The sequence below is a fragment of the Dermochelys coriacea genome, chromosome 9 (genome assembly GCF_009764565.3).
Source record: "Dermochelys coriacea isolate rDerCor1 chromosome 9, rDerCor1.pri.v4, whole genome shotgun sequence".
Classification (NCBI taxonomy): domain Eukaryota; kingdom Metazoa; phylum Chordata; order Testudines; family Dermochelyidae; genus Dermochelys; species Dermochelys coriacea.
In genome coordinates this window covers 58,213,749-58,229,051 of record NC_050076.1, presented here as the reverse complement: position 1 = coordinate 58,229,051, position 15,303 = coordinate 58,213,749, and the positions used below count along the sequence as shown (strand labels likewise).

At 45.0% G+C, this 15,303-nt stretch overlaps 1 protein-coding gene across 8 annotated transcripts in view; it reads left to right on the top strand.

The window, feature by feature from the left end:
• VAMP7 (vesicle associated membrane protein 7) overlaps nt 1-15,303 on the top strand; it is a 48,930-nt gene that overhangs the window by 14,862 nt on the left and 18,765 nt on the right. For all 8 annotated transcript variants that reach the window (XM_043491664.1, XM_043491662.1, XM_043491665.1 and 5 more), the window contains 3 exons: nt 10,033-10,191; nt 13,785-13,842; nt 14,667-14,804. In XM_043491664.1, coding sequence (XP_043347599.1) covers nt 10,046-10,191; nt 13,785-13,842; nt 14,667-14,804 — 342 coding nt within the window. In that variant the 5' untranslated portion in view covers nt 10,033-10,045. The remainder of the gene's footprint in view (nt 1-10,032; nt 10,192-13,784; nt 13,843-14,666; nt 14,805-15,303) is intronic.

Here is a 15,303-nt window from a genome sequence, read left to right as displayed (position 1 = left end):
GGCCCTGGAGGTTTTTTGCCTTCCTCTGTAGCATGGGGCATGGTTGACTTGAGGGAGGCTTCTCTGCTCCTTGAAGTCTTTAAACCATGATTTAAGGACTTCAATAGCTCAGACATAGGTGAGGTTTTTCATAGGAGTGGGTGGGTGAGATTCTGTGGCCTGCGCTGTGCAGGAGGTCGGACTAGATGATCAGAATGGTCCCTTCTGACCTTAGTATCTATGAATCTATGGTGTGCTCTCTCACATCGTGGTAATTGGCCTCAGTGATCTCTTCAGAGGTCTCATCCAGAACTTGGGCAATGAGCTTGCGAAGGTTTCTCGGGAGAGCCACTGTGGTCCTTCTCCCAGTAAGGCTAACGTGTCCATGCCACTGTGCCATGAGGGGTGGGGGGACCATTGCTGCACACAGGCAAGCTGCGTATGGGCCAGAGTGGAAGCCGCATTGCAGTTGAAGACCCTCCCTTGCCTCCCAGGTTACTGTCAGCAGTGAGATCTTCCAGGATGAACTCCTATGGAAAATGTGGGGACAGTATTCAATATAGGGGGCCCCCTGCCGCTGTTGGCTCTCCCCAAGGCACAGAAACCCAGAGGACAGTACAACCATGAAACAATCAGTCATAGAATATCAGAGTTGGAAGGGACCTCAGGAGATCATCTAGTCCAACCCCCTGCTCAAAGCAGGACCAATCCCCTATTTTTTTTTTTTTGCCCCAGATCCCTAAATGGCCCCCTCAAGGATTGAACTCACAACCCTGGGTTTAGCAGGCCAATACTCAAACCACTGAGCTATCCCTCCCCCCAGTCACGCTTGACCCTGTGATCACTCACCATTTTGGGGCTCCCGTGGGTTGTGTGCTCGCTTTGGGACGGGCAAATTATGCTATTGTGTAGACTGTCCTTGCCCTTAAGTACAGGGGAATCATTGCTCTGTCTGGTGTGAACAATGCTGCCTCTGTTAAGTGTTGCATTTTGCCTTTCCAGATGCAACCTTGAGATCTCAGCCATCCATCTTATCACCAGCTGAAATTTCAGCTGATTCTGAAAGAATGAGGCCATGTAGAAGCAAGGAAGACATGTTGCATGAAGTAATGCAGCATTCAAATAATGAAAATCAAAAAGTGCAGGAGTGGTGGGACAGTGAAAGGAGGATCCGCCAGCAGAATGAGGAGCGCTGGCACAAAAGCATGGTGCTCCAGCAGCAAAGCACGGATCGGCTGATAAGCATAATGGGGTGCCAAGTGGACTCGATCCAGGCACTCGTAGCATGCAGGCGGAGCACTATTGTGTCCGAGCCCCCCTGCAGCCCGTGTCCCAAAACTCTTTCCCTTGTGCCCCCATGTCATCTCCAACCCACTTTCCCCAACATCCGGGTTCTTACCCCCACCAGCTGCCTCCAATACCTGTAGCTTCACCACCCAGCCTTGAAAACTACGACCCTTACCCACTGCACTCAACCCCCATCACCATGCAGTATAGCCATCCTGAAGTGCAGCACTCATTGCACAGCACTCCAGACAGGAAGGCTGAGTATGATAACAGGACATACGCAAATCTGTGATTGTACCGTTCCCCACCCCACCCCGTTGCTCTTTGTTTCCCAAGCAATTGTATTTCTTTTCAATAAATGGATTTTTTGGCTTTGAAAACATTCTTTATTATTGCATAAAGTAAAAGATGCCTTAGCCCAGGAAAGAAACAGGCACTGCAAGTCAGTGTAGCAAACACAGATTCCAACTAACATTGGAATCACTGCACTTCACTCCCATGGAGGGCAGCAGACATTACTGGTGGCTTTCAGCCTCAAATTGCTCCCTCAAGGCATCCCTAATCCTTGCAGCCCCACGGTAGGCCCCTCTAATAGCCCTGCTCTCTGACTGTTCAAATTCAGCCTCCAGGTGTTGAACCTCTGAGTTCCATGCCTGAGTGAATCGTTCACCCTGCCCTTCACAGATGTTATGGAGGGTACAGCACGGGGATATAACTGTGGGGATGCTGTCATTGGCCAGGTCCAGCTTCTCATACGGAGAGCGCCAGCAGCCCTTTAAACAGCCAAAAGCACACTCCACAGTCATTCTGCTCAGCCTGTTGTTGAACCGCTCCTTGCTGCTGTCAAGGCTCCCAGTGTAGGGTTTCATGAGCCATGGCATTAAAGGGTAAGCGGGGTTTCCAAGGATCACAGTGGACATTTTGACTTCTCCTACAGTGATCTTCTGGTCTGGGGAAAAAAGTCCCAGCTTGCAGCTTCTTGAACAGGCCAGTGTTCCGAAAGATGTGTGTGTCATGCACTTTTCCAGGCCAGCCTGCGTTAATGTTAGTGAAATGCCCACAGTGATCCAAAGAGCCTGGAGAACCATAGAGAAATACCCCTTCCGATTAACGTACTTGGAGGCTAGGTGGGCTGGTGCCAGAATTGGAATGTGTGTACCATCTATCACCCCTCCACAGTTAGGGAAACCCATTTGTGCAAAGCCATCCACAATGTCATGCACGTTACCCAGAGTCATGGTTCTTCTGAGCAGGATTCAATTAATGGCCCTGCAAACTTGCATCAACACGATTCCAACAGTCAACTTTCCCACTCCAAACTGGTTAGCGACTGATCGATAGCTGTCTGGAGTTTCCAGCTTCCAGATTGCAATAGCCACCCATTTCTCCGCTGTCAGGGCAGCTCTCAATCTTGTGTCCTTGCGCGGCAGGGTGGGGCAAGCTGCTCACACAGTCCTGTGACAGTGGCTTTTCTCATCTGAAAGTTCTGCAGCCACTGCTCGTCATCCCAGACTTGCATGACAATGTGATCCCACCACTCAGTGCTTGTTTCCCAAGCCCAAAAGCGATGTTCCACGGTGGTGAGCATGTTCGTGAATGGCACAAGCAAACTCGTGTCGTGTGCATTACTCGAGTCGATATCGTTGGAGCCCTCATTGTCACTTTGCATCATAAGGAATAACTCGACTGCCAAACGTAATGTGCTGGCGTGACTCGTCGTCATACTCCTCAGCAGTTCGGGCCCCATTCCTGCAGACCGAAAGGGAAGACCGCGCATGCAGTACAGAAAATGTTGAAAGATGGTGCCAAATGTGGACGGAAGCACAGGGACTTTTGGGATGTGAACTGATGCATCACGGGGCATTGGGACAGGACCCAGAATGCCCCGTACCCCCCGCCCCCTTCCCACAAGCCACAGGACCAGAATGGGAAGAGGTCCTCTGTGGGATAGCTGCCCATAACGCACCACACTGCTCCCAATGCCGCTGCAAGTGCCACAAATGTGGCCACGCCAGTGCGCTTGCAGCTGTCAGTGTGGACAGACTGCAGCGCTTTCCCTGCTGTGCTCTCCGAAGGTGGGTTTAACTCAAAGCGCTCTACATCTGAAGTGTAGCCATGCCCTTAGAAAAAAGGTTAAGGTGTAAATTGATAGAATGGCCAGAATCATGAGTCCTGAATCCTAGTCAGTCCCCTACTCTGATCACAAGTGAAATGCCCTGTGGGTATGTTTGTTTTTTTATTTATTTATTTATTTTTTTGTACAAGTGCTTCCATTTCGTAAGTGTTTATTTCATCCTGCAAAAGAATCTTGAACGTCTGTGCTGCAGTTGCCAATTTATCTGCCCGACGTAGAGGAAGAAAGCAATAACCTGTTAACGGATCATGACGAGTTAAGGATACCTGAACTTTTAGGGAACCTTACTAAACAAAGCATTCTGTCCTAGAAGTGTTCCTGCACATTTAAAAAAATAGTAAAACTGCAGTTCTGTTAGAGAAGATTGGTGAAGTAATGAGAAGAGTCTTATTTGTTTATAGTAATAAAGGACAATAGCGAGTCTTACATGCCATGACAGGTTTCAGAGTAGCAGCCGTGTTAGTCTGTATTCGCAAAAAGAAAAGGAGTACTGTGGCACCTTAGAGACTAACAAATTTAATAAATGTTAGTCTCTAAGGTGCCACAAGTACTCCTTTTCTTTTTACATGCCATGATCACAGATGTGCTATATATAACATAATGGGGAAAATATCTCTACAAAGATGATGGCAAACAGAAAAAGGTCACCAAATAAATGTATTTGCCACTGTAGCTTTTGTCCTTTTTGGCTAGCCTTTTTCTTGCAAATCAGAGATGAGAACGGTGCATGCCAAGAGAGAAGCATTCAGAGCCCCTGAGAGCTTGCTTGCTCACTTCCTCAAGCTGGTAGGGCCTTGAAGCTACATAAGTAGACAAAACAGCTGCACAGTGAGGATAAGCTGGAAGCTTGCTGGCTGCTATGCAGGTAGTGGGGCTAGTGCTGAGAAGCCAACAGTGAGTGACTGTGCAGCACTGATGCAGGGAGAAGGAAGCTGCAAAAAAGGTTTCATGAAAGTTTATTAATGGGATGTCAGTCCTACTGCTTAAGCCTAGATTTATGTCCTAACCAGGTTGTTCCCTCTAGGGGTAAGAATGACAGGTGGGGGTGATTGAGAGGCAATTACAAGCACTTCGAAATATACAGTGGCATGGGGAAGTGGGGAGCCCATCAGCACAGCTTAAAGAAGCAAGGACACCAGTGCAGCTGGTAAACATATGTATCAAGCTGCAGTCATTTGGAGATACTAATTAGTTCTGCTTTGAGCAACCAGTGCAGAGCAAAGGAGCAGCAGGAGTAAGACTAGCCCTCCACCTCTAGCAGGCGGTGAGGCTGAAAGCCCATTAATTTGGGTCTGAAGATTTACTATTGTAGACCAAGAGGGAAGTGAAAGAAGTAAATTCAGTGAACGCAAGGGCACTTGTGGGAAATAGTGCTGTGACTGGCTGACAAATGCTGGAGTGCCCTTCGCCCTGCCCTGCTTATTGCTGTTTTCATGTAAGAGGCCAAGGGAAAGTGAGTGTGGGCAGCTCTCGTGCATCTGCGATTTCATTGATTCAGGGTGTCTTTTCTGGGACTTGGATTTGTAAGCTCTTCCATTTAGTAGCATATCTGATTTGCCCTCTTTCTCTGAAAGTGTGCTTCAGCAGCCTGGAGTGCTCTAAACCTTTCGTTGCTCTGCTCTCCTGCTTATCTGCTCTTGTGTCCTACCTATCACATTAGCTTTGCCAGTGATGCAGACTTGAACACCTGTCTGTTTCCACAAATGTCTCTATGCTGTCTTTGCTGATTTTCAGCATGGAATGCCATTTCTGACTTAATCCATAAATCCACTACCCTATTCTTCAAATTCCTCCTCATGACACGTTTCTTGTGATGCCATCATGAGTTGGCAAGCTTGCATGGCACTCGGCACACTTTAATACAATGAGATCAACCCTCTTTCAGATTTCAAACCACTAAGCCCTGGAATAACTAACCTGTGTAACGCTGTGGTCTTAGCATCATTGCCCTTCTTCCTGCTTTCTCACGTGCCTACTATTGGCATACTCACCATCTAATTTGAAGTGAGATTCAGCAAGTATGATTACCAGGGCAGAACTATATTTCTGTCTCTACAGAGGCTGACCCAGTGAGACCTTGATCCTGAGTGGGGATATCACAAACATCAAATATAAGCCCATGTGAAGAATTAAGTAAAAAAAAAAAAAAAAAAAAAAAAGTCATTTTATGCCCATATTGCTAGAGCAGATCAGGGGTTGACTTGATTAAAAAGGTGATGATATACTGAAAGAACTATGCTTTCTGGGTCCAAAAGTTAAAGGCTGCTTTATGGTCTGGTGCCTGCTACTTCCTCTGTATGTGCCTTTCTCCTGTTTTCATGCATAATGACTCTGCACTTGGTGGGGAAGGTGCTGGCCAAAAAGAGGTTGCTGAAGTGTAGATTGTTTTGTCCCTGCTGCCACCTATGATGGACACTGATGTGATCCTTGATTGCACAGAGTCATTTCAAGTCTCAAAAAGAAAAGGAGTACTTGTGGCACCTTAGAGACTAACAAATTTATTTTACCTTCAGTTCTTTCGGTATGATGTCCATCTGTTTGCATTTGGAGAGGAAGATGATGTCTGTATCTGTACGAGTTTTTTCATGAAGTTGACAGATTTCCACTCTATATGGCTAAATTCAGTGCCTTGCATGATGACAGGTTTCAGAGTAGCAGCCATGTTAGTCTGTATTCGCAAAAAGAAAAGGAGTACTTGTGGCACCTTAGAGACTAACAAATTTAATACAAATTTGAATACAGACTAACACGGCTGCTACTCTGAAACCTGTCATTATGCAAGGCACTGAATTTAGCTGTATAGAGTGGAAATCTGTCAACTTCATGAAAAAACTCTGTACAGATACAGATAGACATCATCTTCCTCTCCAAATGCAAACAGATGGACATCATACCGAAAGGACTGAAGGTAAAATAAATTTTAGTCTCTAAGGTGCCACAAGTACTCCTTTTCTTTTTGCGAATACAGACTAACACGGCTGCTACTCTGAAACATTTCAAGTCTCAGTAGCTCTGTATATGCTAGGGCAGGGGTCAGCAACCTTTCAGAAGTGGTGTGCCGAGGCTTCATTTATTCACTCTAATTTAAGGTTTCGCGTGCCAGTAATACATTTTAACATTTTTAGAAGGTCACTTTCTATAAGTCTTTAATATATAAGTAAACTATTGTATGTAAAGTAAATAAAGTTTTTAAAATGTTTAAGAAGCTTCATTTAAAATTAAATTTAAATGCAGAGCCCCCGGACCGGTGGCTAGGACCCGGGCAGTATGAGTGTCCCTGAAAATCAGCTTGCGTGCCTCCTTTTGGCATGCGTGCCACAGGTTGCCTACCCCTGTGCTAGGGAATTGGTCTGTTGCTGTAAACAACAGTTGGTACCAAGTTTCAAATTCAATACTTGTTTCTTATAACAGAGTACATAATGCAGAAGGGACAAAACCAACAGTTTTCAATGCTTCTATTGGGAATCTGGTACTTACCGCTATTGTCAGGAATGGGTTATTTTCCTGCTGTAGATGGAGTCCTGTTGTATTAACTGAGATGGAATATGTGGGCCCAAAGAGTTAAAGGTGTTAACATGACCCTGAAATTGTCCAACATTAAACAGTTTAAGCAAGGTTTGGTATCCAGTGACCTCAGCCTGCTTTGTACCATGGCAAACACACCATGAAACATTCTTTTAATCTTTTATTAAAGATGTGGGGGGGGGCAGTTAAAGCACTTGAAATGTATGTAAAGTATTAAATAAGGTTTTCATTTTAATAACCTTTGTTGCCTTTCCATTGAGCTCTAGAGCTTCAGAAAGGAAAAGAAACCTTATTTGACCCTCTTTCAGATGGCATCCAAGATAACGGTACTTTCTAGGGAAAAGAGAAGAAGTTAGCTGAGATGACCTGGAGGAAGTGTTGTTGTTAAAGTCCGATCTAGTTTCCTAAATGACAAAATGAGAGAGACAAGACGGAAGAGAAAAGAACAGTAAAGATAGAAAACGCAGCTGCTGTCTCTGGTGTTGACACTCACTGCTGAAAAACCCAGCCACATCACATGGTCTGATCAGCCACTTCAAGACCTGGCAAACTTGTATTAGCATCAGGCTGTTTAGATCATTGCATTTAGCTGCCCCTCTGGTTACAGGCTTGCAAAATATACAGTCATAGCTAGCCAAGCCAGACTCTAACTAAGCAGAAGGAAAAAGAGAAGAAATAAAGCGGGGAAGAAAAAGAATTGGGGGGAGGGGAACGAGCATGCAGCAAGTGACAGTCTTACATCCCAGGTCAAAGTTTCCCCAAGCCAATGGCTCATGGGGCTGATGTGGTTAAGGCATGTCGGTTTCATAGCCAATGGTACCCAAGGGAGTAATGTGGCTAGCAGAACATCCAACTGCCTTGGCTGCCCTAACCCGCTGGATCTTTTGGCCACTGTGTGAACTGGAGATGGCCTTCCAGTGTGAGATCAAGTGAGACTCAAAAGCACAACTTTTGGGGTTGTAGTTGAGTAACTTAATCACTAAGCCACTGCACTCACTCGCATTCCAGGTGGTAGTTGGGTTTAGCTGCAGCTGGTAGAGGTGGAGGTGCTGATGTCATCGGAGTCCTCTATCAGGACATCTCTCAGGTTAGGATGAAGACTGTCTGGGGGCCCAAGAGACAATGGGGGCAGCAGCCAAGATGGTGAAGCTCACTCTCCTTTTTTCAGTCAGCCAGAGTTGCGGTATCCTCCTCCTTTTTTCCCCCAAAAAAGTCTTTTCTTTTAAGGACCCCAAAAGAGAGCATTGGGTAGAATACCCATCCCCTCATTATTTTGTTTACCAGTTAGGTCTAACTTCTGACACACCAGTTGTGGTCTCACTGTTCTTGTATACCAGGCATGATTTTAACACAGTTCTGGAAATGTATCCGTAGTGTATCTTTGTAATGTATCTTTGTTTGGATTAATTCAGTCTTTGTCTCTCTTTTGAACCTTCTCCCATCATTTGGTGGTGTTGTGATATTTTATTAACTTTGAATCACTTTTTACAGTGGAACTCGCAATTAGGGTCAATTTGTAGGCCCAGTTATCACAACAGTCCACTGAAATGATAGATGCTGGGTTTATGGGCAAGGAGGCTAGCGCTGAAAGTGCTGTGATTTGATGTCTTTTCTTGGCCTTTTACAGTTTAAGGCCTAAAATAAAACACCTCATCCCCTCTGAAAAGAAAGTGCCAGGGAAACTAGCACAATCCTGCTTCCAGTCTGAACAGGGATTTGATCACTTGGCATTCTCAACGCTGACTTTCCAGTCATCCCAGTCCCTTCGGCACAAGTCCTCTGGCTCTGCCAGCCGTGCTTCCCAAGTTCAAATCCATGGCGATGCACACAGGGTTTGTTTAGTGGCTGAGTACAAGATGGATGATACTGGAACTCTCCAAGTGGAAAATGAAAAATAGTAGGCTCCCTTGCAAGGTCAGGAGGCGTTCCCTTTACATCTGCTCTAAGCAGAAAAGAGGCTTATGGATGTACTGGAATTGGCTGGTCAGAGAAACCACCTGAGCAGATGTCACTGCTGCACCCTAACATGGGGTTCCACCTTCTAAATCTTGGGTCTCTGACAGCAGACTAAAATGCTGATATTCTACTGGTTAACAGTCTGCTGCCTCAGTAGCTAACAAGTACTTCTCTACTGTCTGATAGACTGAGCATAGCCCCAGTTGCTTGAACGCTTAAACCCTGCTGCAGGCTGAATTTCATATATTCATAGGACGTGAGGATACGTGGTTATCTTCCCACCAAGGGATGCAGTCTGAGGAACATTCAATCTAATTTTAAAAGATGCAAAATGGCATGCTGTGAGTGTTTTGTTGTGGGAGTCCATGCATGTTGATATTTGATTTGTCTAAAACATATGTACCTCATTAACTGCCAGACGAAGAGATGCTACTGCGGAAATGTATATGGTAGTTCCAGAACTGTAAGCTGCTGGTGTCTCTCCTGTACTTTGAATCCATAATTTACTAAAATCAGGAAACCTCTTTAAAACAACCAGCTAACCCACAGAGATTTGTGTGCATGCATTAGAACGGACGTTGATGCATTGTGACCACTACTGGTACAATAATCATAGTCTTGCTGCTAATGTTGTGCTCCCCTTGTCTGTTATGAGACGGGGCTAGCCTTTGCCCCAAAGATCTTACAGTCTGAGATGGTCTTTCCATTGTATGTAGCAAGTCTTATGCAATGGGGCCGTGCAATTCTAACTTGGGAAATGTGAAATTGTGACTCTCCTGTGAGAATTGAAAACTTAGTTACCTAGAAACAAACTCCTTTGCAACAAATGTTTCCTCTTGGTGAGGCGATTGGAAGGGCAATTAACTGCACGTAGTCCCATGATGCATGATCTGTATCAAACTGGAATCTTGTAGAGAGTTCAGCATACTTCTACCTATCTTATTCAGTGGTGCCTGGGGAAGGGGAAAAGGAAGAAAGATGGGCTGCAGGTAGTGGCATCAGGTAGAAATATTGAACAGTCTTACTCCTTCCCTGCCCTCTATGCCAAAAATTGAGAGGAGCTTTTAAAATGGAATTACTGTGCTCTGCTGAGAGGGATCCGTAGAGGAAGTGTTATGAGTCCCCTCATCCTGTATGTGTTGTGTCTCTAGCCAGTGTGAAGCAATGGCCATCCTGTTTGCCGTTGTTGCCAGAGGCACGACCATCCTTGCCAAACATGCCTGGTGTGGAGGGAACTTCCTGGAGGTGACGGAGCAGATCCTGGCAAAGATACCATCAGAGAACAACAAACTCACCTACTCACATGGAAAGTGAGTAATGCTTTGTCTTCTGGGGTTGTGGAGAAGGGGGAGAGAAGGGACCTGCTGTGGGGAGAAACTGAGTTTGGGCCATTGCTACTTAGTGAGGTATTGAGACCTGAGAAGAGCATTGCTCCCACCCACTTTGTTTCTTATGCTAAAAATTCAGGTCTTGAATGCCCTGTGAAGCTCTGAGAACTAGCTGGATTAAGACATCTCATGTCATGATTGAAAGCTGAGCAATTGATCTAACCACTTTTTCTGAAGTGGTGCTGAACATGGGATGCCCTGGGCTGTACTTGCAGTTATGCAGAGTGTAAGGGCACCAGGTTTGCTGCACTGATTGCTGACACTTCTCGGCTACTGATACATTTAAGATATCTCATTCCTCAGGCAGTTCTTGGAGACTGATCCCTCTAAGACACTAGTGGAATTGGTATTATCCTCTGATATCGCTAGGAGGATCTTCGTACTAGGAGTCTGAGATTCCTTGGATATCTGCAGAAATAGTCCATCAGCAATGGGGGAGGCCAGAAGGGTGTGACTGGTTATGTGTAATTTTGGCTTTGGGCCATGGAGAGAGAAATCTATGTGGCATAAGGCTTTACTATAGATTTATTTAAACTTTCCTAGAGTATGCTGACTCCCTGCCTTTACAACAGTGCATGACCCAAACTGCCAGGCACAGAACTATGGATGAACTGCAGTGGCAAAAGTCAGATGGATGGTTTCCCAAAGTTCAGGGTGTTTCATTTCAATTGCATCTCAAATCTAGATCTCTAATCTAGAGTAACCCCAGACTTTCCCTCATACTGTCAAAGGCCATGGGTCCAAAACTTGATATCCTTGGTGCACTTTAGGATTCCAAGTGTGCTTTCAGATAACAAGTGGCTGGACCTGCCTGCTCCATTGTTACACACTGTCTGTCTGACAAAATTTGTAGGAATCCCACAAATTATAGCTCTAACTGGGGAGGACTTTGACTAGGAGCACTGCAAAGTGTTGTATTTTAGGGATGTGTCCCATTGAGTTGGCCTAGTATCTGCTTTGCAGTTTTCAATTTTTACAAAAATACTAAATCTTAATCTTGAGGACAGCTCGCATTCCTTACTCCAATCCTTAGTTTCTCCTTAAAACCAAGCTGGGCAGTTGGCTAGGCGTGCCTCTATTAGTATATTTGATGCATGCTAATTGGGCTAATTTCTGATAGAGAGGATCATGGCTCTGCAGTCTGTCTCAATTGCTCAGGGAGCTCAGATAAGGGATAACTATTACTAGCAGACATGTCTGCTTCCCAAGTGTGCTATGGGTTACATGCAACATGCAGCAGGAGTGTATATATCCCAGGCCTTGAGGGAGCTAATCTTTGAAGTGACTGAAGATACCAGGTGGGGGTGGGTGCCTATAACTGGGGCAAGGGAGGATTATTGCTTTATTAAACACTTCGCTTGAATGGGGTCAACTGCATTTCCCAAACTTTCTAAACTACTGCAGTAGGATAATGCATTGTGTGGGCTTGGAGCTATTGGGCAGCACTGCAACTAGCCACACTCTGCATTCAGTATGAAACCACCTCCCCAGCCAGAATCACAGGGGTTCTCTCCTAGCAATCTAACTCTGCAGTGTTTGTATGCCCATAACAAAATGGGGAGAACCACACCTAGATTGGAACTCCTCTGTCCTGCTGTCCTTCCACGGGAGAAGGAAATGGGCAGATTGGCTCTAATTCCATACACCTCCTTTTGAAGGGTGTTTGGAAGGTGGGAGTCTTCTTACTTGTGTTCAGAATCCTCCAAACAGCCCTGCTCCCCTACTTGGGAGCAGGCAATGCCTTCCCTCCCCTGGGACAGAGCAAAGATCATGGCTTGGGGCTGGGCCCCCACAGACAGGGAGACCTGGGAATGCTCTTTCCCTGTGCCTGAATGTCTGGAGTCTCTGCTTCTAAACCAAAAACAAACTCAGAGAGAAAATAGCTGAAGCCTGGTGTGCCGCCATTAATGCAGAACTTTAGCAGTGAATGCCTGATCTTGCTGCACCCCACTCCTAAAGCAAACATTCTGTGGTTTCAGGGGTCCCTACCTAATGCTGTTTAGCACCTGGACTTCCTGATGCTATCCAGTCTCTGCTGCTGCCATGAAGGAGGCTTCTGACATAGAAGTGATGGGGTTTATTCCCATTTTGGGAATAGGGTTGGGCTTTTAGGGGCTCACAATCTCCCCAGTAAAAACCTTAACCATGTCCAGAACTCCTAGTGGGGGCCTAACAGTGTGAGTGTGTGTGTGTGCGCGCGTGCGTGCAAACACACAGGTGAGGCAGAACTGGACAAATTGTACTAGGTAGACTGCATCTCTCAGGAATGCTGTGAGACTTAATTAAAGGCTTGTCAATAGTTTTTTACCTCCTTTTGATGAAAGAGGCTGTATAATAATTCAAAAGTATTGCTAAGATGCCTTTCTAAAACCTGGGAAGAACACTGCTGTTGTACTCATTGTAGGTGTCATTTAATAATGCAGAACATCAGGTTTGCTTAAGTGTGTCAGTCTAGGTGCAAATCGAAAAATTAAGAATGAATGCAAGTCTTAGAGCAATGTGGCTGCTCTCTATTTCCAAGGAGTTCCACATATAGTTAAATGCATTGTAGCTGTCGGAGGATGCCAATCACCATAGAGCAGTTTGTGTAAGCAGCTGATGGAGGCCTGTGGATCATGTGCATTTGAAATTGGTTTAGTAAAAACATTAACTGGGTTATTGATACAACTTCTGTTGTGGTAGCACCCAGAGGGCCAAATCATGAACTTGCCTCCTTGTGCTAGAGAATCATAGAAGAATAGGGTTGGGAGAGACTTCATCTAGTCCAACCCCCTGTTCAAAGCAGGACCAACCCCAACTAAATCATCCTAGCCAGGGCTTTGTCAAGCTGGGCTTAAAAATCTCTAAGGATGGAGATTCCACCACCTCCCTAGGTAACACATTCCAGTGCTTCACCACCCGCCTAGTGAAATAGTTTTTCCTAATAGCCAACCTAGACCTCCCACACTGCAACTTGAGGGCCAGAAGAGTTTACAATGGAAATTTCATTGCTTCATTAAGCAAATTACTGTGTGGACACACTAGCTATACTTTTTCAAGGAATTTATGTTGGCTTACTTTGATAGGCATTGTTTTCTTTATACTTGGGCTGATAAGATTGAATACACTATCTGTGGAAGTCCCATTACGGTTTTACCTTGGTATGTTAAATGATTAGTACAGTGCATAACTTTAATACATCTGCAGTTAGACATTGCCCCAGTTGGCTGTTAATCCAGGGGTGCCCAAGTGTGGGCTGTGAGCCACATATAGCCACTGGGATACCAACATGTACCCACTGCCCACAGCTGTTATCTTTAGTTCTATGCAGGTTACAATACAAAAATCCCAGAAGAAACATGCTATGATCAAGATGGAGCATTGCATGCTGGGACCTGTTTCTTTTCTGTAGGGTGGCTGCAAGTTGCTCCACTCCTTAATTTGAGTGTGCCTGGCAGATAGCTGTTCGAACACATCAGACATTGGGGTCTTCTACAGCAGTTCATGGAGTCTTTTTTTTTTCCCCCTTTTTGCAGTTATCTATTTCATTATATCTGCCAAGACCGGATTATATACCTATGTATCACAGATGATGTAAGTATTTTGGATAACGCTACTATGCATACAGCCTGCAAATGATAGCTTTTTTTTCTCTGTGCATATCCATGAAAATCAATAATGGGCACAAATCCATGGGGCTGTTTTCTTTAGTGGCATTCCTGCATATTTACACTGGTGTAACTCAGAACATGAGCCCCGCTATTTAAAGTCAAAGTTCAAATATTTGAGTTCAGTCTACCTCAATATCCAGCTTGTGTGTGTATGGGGGGGTGACAGTGTCTCCTTCCCACCACACCAACTTCCCCTGCTGCTTTCTACTTGCAAGTGAAAATCTGTGGGGGAGGGGAGGGGGAAGGTTAGTAAGATTCACCCAGCTTTCTCAGCAGGACCAGTACAATAAACCTACAAGGATCAGGTGACTTTCGCTCTGCAGTCATCTCTAAGGCATCCTTAGTCATTAGTACAGTACACTTAAGCTTTGCTCTCAACTGTGGAAGAAGGTACAGATGGAGGCTGTGAAGTCTTTTGTCTTTGTTTCCCCTCAAAAGGTAAATGAAGCACAGGTTTGCTTTTGAGCTTTGTATGCCTGATTCCAGTGGGTATCCAGAAAGAAACAGACTGATATTAAAAAAATGACTACCCTTAACAAAGAGATTAAGAGGAAGAGGTAGCAAGGCTTTTGCAGGGTTATGCGCAGCGCGGTTGTTCATGTTTGATAAAAGTTGGAGGGTCTCTAAATGGTTACATATCTTTTAAGTTTTTCTGTAGGCCACCTATCCCACAATTCCCTAACTAGAACAGTGTTGGGTGACTTGCAGTTTTCTGCCTGCTGTGAACATTTTTTTTTTTACTTTTAGAACTTTGAACGTTCCAGAGCCTTCAGTTTCCTGAATGAAATCAAAAAGAGATTTCAGACTACGTATGGTTCAAGAGCACAGACAGCACTTCCATATGCCATGAACAGTGAATTCTCCAGTATCTTGGCTGCACAGCTGGTAAGATACATATAGTCAGAAGGGGCTGTCTAACCAGTCTCATCTCTCCCTTGTAAACACTCCTGTTGTTGGCTTTATATCAGTGGTTTTCAACCAGGGATATGCAGAGATCTTCCATGTCATCAACTCATCTAGATATTTGCTTAGTTTTACAACAGGCTACATTAAAAGCACTAGCAAAATCAGTGCAAACTAAAATTTTATACAGACAATCTTCAAAGTCCTTAGTCAGACTCCCTCTCATCCTTGGAAAAAGTTCTCCTAAGTAGGGAGGAAAGTGGTGTTTGGAGAAAAAAATGCATGCGTACTTTGTAATAGCTTGTGCAGAGCTGTGTTGGGAATTCCTACCTGAGCATTGATGCGCTTCTTATCAGCAGGACTAGTTTGTATTTTGACACCTCAGGAGTAAGTAGCCTTTCTGGAGGTGGGCACATCTAAGCACTTGATAGTCATAAGCACAGCCTGATGTAGTCTGCTGTTCTGAGACTTCAGAGTAGCA